Genomic DNA, 5,330 nt, shown 5'->3' with positions numbered 1-5,330 from the left:
CCACTACTTCTGCTAAGTTGATTCAAATAGACTTATGTTTTCCCCCTACACACACACACACACACACACACACACACACACACACACACACACACTCACACACACACACACACACACTCACCGGTTTCTGAGCAAGAGAATTTTCCCTAAATATATTGTACTGTGTTCCCTTTTAAAGTTGAATTCCGTGTCCTCAACTAATTCCCCCAAATGCCTGGAGTCAGGAAGGTCTGCTATTTCATGGAAGATAAAATATAAGACACATACTAGAACTAAGATCCTCAGAGAAACCTGTTTTCTAAACTATACGTATTAAGCATTTTTTAGGCAGGTGTACATTGGACTTTGTAAAGGCGGGCGAGAGGAAAAAAATATACAAAACACTGTTAGGAAACTGAGGCTAGCTAACAAATATATTTTAGTATTTATATGTCCCATACCACTAAACTTCCTCGGAGCTATGATAAGTATGATATTTAGATATGGTAATAAAGTCGAGGATGCAAATATACCTATGGTAATAAAGTCGAGGATGCAAATATACCTGTAGGAATATTCTGATTAACAGAAAAATGTAAATCTTCATTTTATGAAGGATACTTATATTGTATATTAATTAATTTGGTTTGGTATATGCATCCTCACCCTGTCCCCGCTACTTTTTAAAATTATAGAAGCCCTTAGATGATCCATATACTTCTGAAATTATCCCTAGCTGAACACCATAATGTCTTATTGAGTTTTCTATTCTTAGCAAATAGCACACAGCCTGGCACATAGTAAATACTCAATACATGCTGACTGAATGACTATTGAATAGAAGAGAACATGAAAGAAAGTGGGGAGCCTCAGAGAAGGGACTGACCAATGGGTAAAAGCTTACTAGAGTACATTTAAGAGAAGAGTTCATTCTCTGCAGAGACTCGATCCTAACTTGAGACTATTTTGGGCGCCCCAGGCAGGTGTGGGGAGCTTGTCTCCCAAGCTCATAAAGGAGCTCAGCCCTCTCTAGGCTGCCCTGGGATAAAGACTGTAGGCAAATCTACACATAATTCTCTAAAGGTGGGAACGAAGCCTGGGTAAAAGCTGTTTAGAGGATTTGTTTCTTCTGTTTTAGTGTGAATCTCACGATAGGGCAGACAGGTTTGGAAGCAGGGATGGTAATAACTGACTAGCAAGGTAGCTCTTTGGACTTTTGGCTTCTCAAAAAAATGGGCAAGGGGAACAAGGGTAGAAAAAGCAAACAAATAAAAATCTCTCTTGAATCCAAAGGAAGTTCTTAGACTCTAGTTTTTTTTTTTTATACCAGAATGAAGGGCATTTAGTTCTTCACAAACAATACACTGCTGCATTTAACACTGGAATAAGGCTGGCAGAAAATTATTGGTAACAACCATTAGTCTCATGGTGCTATGCCTCCTACCACCTCCATTCAAAAGATTTTTTTTTCCTTTTTTTTTTTTTTTTTTTTAAACAATTGCTTTAAAACAAAGCCTTTTGCTTAGACTAGGGAAAAGCAAGTGTACTTCAAGTAAGAATGAGAGGCACATTAGCAACATGCTGAGGGGCTCCTGGTCCTTTCAGGGCTCAAAAGGAAGTGAGATTGGAGCCAAAGGTTGGGGCATCTTGTTGATTGCTATGTCTCTTGATTTCAAGCTCAAAAGCATTAATTAAACATGCAAGGAGCCTACTTAATATAGACGCATTTACTCTCCAAGCCCCGAATCAATGTGATGGGATTTTAGGATACTAAGGAATTGAATTCATGAGCTTTCTTATCTTAGCCACGCAGACCCTGGAGTTCACTGCATCCTATAGCTATGGTGAATCTGAGGGCCTCTTCTGGGGTCTCTCATCATTGACTTGCTTTGTTCTTTTTCCATCACATGCTAAATCTTATCAGATGCAGGTTAATGAGAAACGAGACTGGGAACCAGTGAAAAAGACTGAAGTACTGAGCAAACTGGTCCTTGAGAGAGGGAGGGAGAACGGAAGGGGAAGGAGGGAGGGAGGGAGGAGAGAGGGAGAGATTGAAATTGAGATTGACAGATTTGGAAACCCCTGGGAAGTACTGCTCAGCAAATTCCATCACTTAACTAGTAGCTGCTTTTAACTGTTTACATCCTGAATAGAAAACATCAGACCCCGCCAGCCTATAACCTCTAACTAATGCATAATCTTCATCTCCCTGCTGATCATTTACACTAATTAGCAAAATTTAGCTAATTATTGCTGAACGTTTCCGTGTTTAATTATGGCTATTAGTAATAGTCTGTCTGGCTTCCTCCACCCTTCACTCTCCTCTTTTTCTTCCCCAATCTTTATAATCCCACCCCCTACTCCCAGTCCCTCTTCCCTTTAGGAGCTAATAGTTTTCATTTCAATGAAATTGCTTTTGCTTTTTTGGTGCTTGTGGTTCTTTCCTCTTCTAGGTTTGTTTTCTTTCTTTTCTTTTTTCTTTCTCTTTCTTTCTTTCTTTCTTTCTTTCTTTCTTTCTTTCTTTCTTTCTTTCTTTCTTTCTTTCTTTCTTCCTTCCTTTCTTTCCTTCTGTCTTTTTTTTTTTAAAGAAAGACTCAGCAGGAGTCACAGAGAAAATAGCAACCAGATCAAGATCCAGCATCCCCGCCCGCGCCCCCTCCCCCCCCCCGCCCGCCCACACCACCACCACCATCAACCTTACAAGTTCAGAGCTGCTTGACAACTCCATCAAATAAAATTTAAAGAGAGAGTCAGAGTACGTGCTGGCATTTTCTCAATGTGCTTCCACTTAACACTACAGATAGCACCGAGCAGAAGCCCAGGGCTAGGATGCGGTGGGAAAAACTGATGTTCTGAATGGGATCTGCATGTTATAGGTCTTCGAAATACAAGCTAGGGCGGGGGACCTCTGGTGTGGTTCACTGTGCCACTCCCTGGAGGGCTGCTCCTGCAGTTGGGCTCTGTGATTCCTATTCCTCTCCTCACCCTTGGAGTGGAGTGCATAGTAAACAAATAACGAAGCTCCCTTCTTTAGAACAGTTTACTACAACAAGCTCCTACCTTAGAGGCAGACATCACTCTTTCGGAGGCAGCCTGCACAGAGCTGAATGTATTTTTAAAAGCCATAGATCTCTTCCTTCAGTAGCTATGCAAGGAGGGTATGGAGCAAAACATTTCAGACTTATATTGTGGTGAACAAGCTCACCCATGCTACCTTTAATTAAAATAATGTTCCCATAAATGGTGGAATCAAAGTTACTATAATTTACACTTCTGTATGTTTTAAGTTGCCTTATCTATATATTGCTTCCTCTCTGGTAGTTAGCAGTACTAGTTGTATAGTTTTTATGATAGTTGCTCTTTCTAGCAGACATGTGGACAAACATTAAACTGCCCAAATGAACAATAATAACCTCTGTCATTAATTATGTTTTCTGCCTCCTTAAACACACTCAGCTACCCTCCATCCTCACCTTTACCACTCAGGCAACTTTTCAGCAGTTCAAACTACTTCAGGCTGAAGACCTAAGGATACTTGCGGTCTCCTATTTCCCCATGCTAGCTAGCAAACAAGATCAGAGTGAAGGGTAAAAGCAAGGTGAAAGAATGAATTCTTAAAGTGCAGCCTCGGGCACTTATCTGATAAGTTGCCTGCCATCATGGTGGAGGGCTGGGGTGGGCATGGGGCTGCACAGGGGAGAATGTGGTGTTGGTGCAGCTACGGATAAGGGAGCTAAGGAGAGGAGAATCTATTAGGGGGGCTGGGGCAGAAAACATGACATTAGCCTTTAAGGAGAAACTGGACATTTTCTTGGCTCATGCACATGCGATGCTTTTCATTATTTTAAATTCAATTCTTCCTCTTCCCACCCTTGAAATTACCTGAAAGGCGAGTGGGTTAAGGAATTGCTATGCCCCATTAAAAGGATAAAGAGCAGAGAGACCCACCGTGCCCTCCTCGCAGGGAAACAGGAGAGCGATAGATAGAAATAGGCACTGAGTGATGCTTGCTGCCATGGAAATGGTGCTCGTGCTGAGAGTGAGACCCCGGCGAGGAAGAGGAGGAAGCTACATTAGAGGAACTCCACACAGAGCTGACGATACATCCCCAAAAGAGGGACCAGATCCCAAGTGTCCAGGCCGGCCGGCGAGGAGGGCTCCGTCTTGCGTGGATTCTCAGGTGCATGGTCAACGCACTGGACCAGTACAGATGGGCAGTTTGAATTCCAGCCAGTGAGGAATAATGAAGTTCATGATGCCCAGGGACCCATTATAGCAGGAGGAAGACTTGCCCAAATTTTGGAAAGAGGGAAGGAATAGGAGCTTTCGAGACAGATGATGAATCAGTTAAAAATAAATTACTTAAAAAAAAAAAAAGATAGAAGGCAAAAGCCCCCTTTTCCTGGGGCTTAAATTTAGGATGCCAGAGTCTACCCAGGTATAACAACCCTCCTAAGGAGCCCAGGAATGCCACACATGTCAGGTGAGGCCAGCCACCACTTTCTCCTGATCTCTAGGCACCTCAGGTCTGTTGACTTAACTGCACACTCCGGGAAGTCACACAGGAAAGGTGGAAATGAAGGAAGAGAAGGCAGCAGGAGACCCGTGTAGGTTCAGGCTAGTTTATCCCAACATCCAAGCAGTTTGAACATTTTTTTTTTCTTTTTCCACTTCCATGCGATGCAATGCAGAACTGCCAGAAAAAGGGGCTGCAGGTGAGAGAGTTCTTCCTGTGTTTCCCAGAGTCTTGGAGGAAGGGAACAGAAGCTGTTAAACCCGCATGTTCTGGAAGAGAGCCAGGAGCAGCTGCCTGCGTCCTGGGTTTCCCAACTGGATGAAAAGCTGTAGCAGCAGCAGCAGAAGCAGAAGCAGAAGCAGCAGCAGCAGCAGCAGCAGCAGCAGCAGCAGCAGCAGCAGCAGCCGGAGGAAGAGAACAAGGAGGACCGGAGGGAAAGAAGAGAGGAGGAGGTACCCAGCGCGGAGCAGCCACCCAAACCAACGTGGCTCTGGGCACAGAGAGGTGGGTGGGCTAGCAGGGAGAGACCGAGAGGAGGTGCCCGCAGGCGGCAGAGGTGGCCGAAAGGCGGACGGGCGCCTGCAAAGTGCTGGGAACTGGGAGGCACAGGTGAAGTGAAGCGAGGAGTTGGGGAGCCAAATTCACAAATGGGCAAGTCATATGCAAATAGCACACTCCTGAGAGCAAATCAGTGCAGCCCAAGCGCTCTGCCGAGAGACTGGCTGGCTCAAGAGGAAGGAGGGGCCCAAGCGACCGGAATCCCGGCCCTCCCCATTCAAGTACATGTTCCCTTGTCTACACCTGCACAAGCCTCCCAGCACACATTGCCCCACCA

General features: G+C 44.5%; 1 protein-coding gene across 3 annotated transcripts in view; it reads right to left on the bottom strand.

Annotated features, from left to right (window-relative positions):
• The window catches only part of NRXN3 (neurexin 3), a 1,427,156-nt gene that overhangs the window by 497,916 nt on the left and 923,910 nt on the right, over nucleotides 1–5,330 (bottom strand). The window contains exon 1 of one of the 3 annotated variants that reach the window (XM_023528803.1): nucleotides 3,928–4,165. The exons of the other annotated variants lie outside the window; for them this stretch is intronic. Within the exon in view, the coding sequence (XP_023384571.1) occupies nucleotides 3,928–4,165 (238 nt within the window). Of the gene's footprint in view, nucleotides 1–3,927; nucleotides 4,166–5,330 lie in introns of those variants that run through there. 3 annotated transcript variants of the gene reach the window in all.

This window comes from Pteropus vampyrus, unplaced genomic scaffold, assembly GCF_000151845.1.
Source record: "Pteropus vampyrus isolate Shadow unplaced genomic scaffold, Pvam_2.0 Scaffold32, whole genome shotgun sequence".
Classification (NCBI taxonomy): domain Eukaryota; kingdom Metazoa; phylum Chordata; class Mammalia; order Chiroptera; family Pteropodidae; genus Pteropus; species Pteropus vampyrus.
The sequence above is the reverse complement of the archived record's forward strand: the minus strand, read 5'-3'. Positions and strand labels throughout refer to the sequence as shown.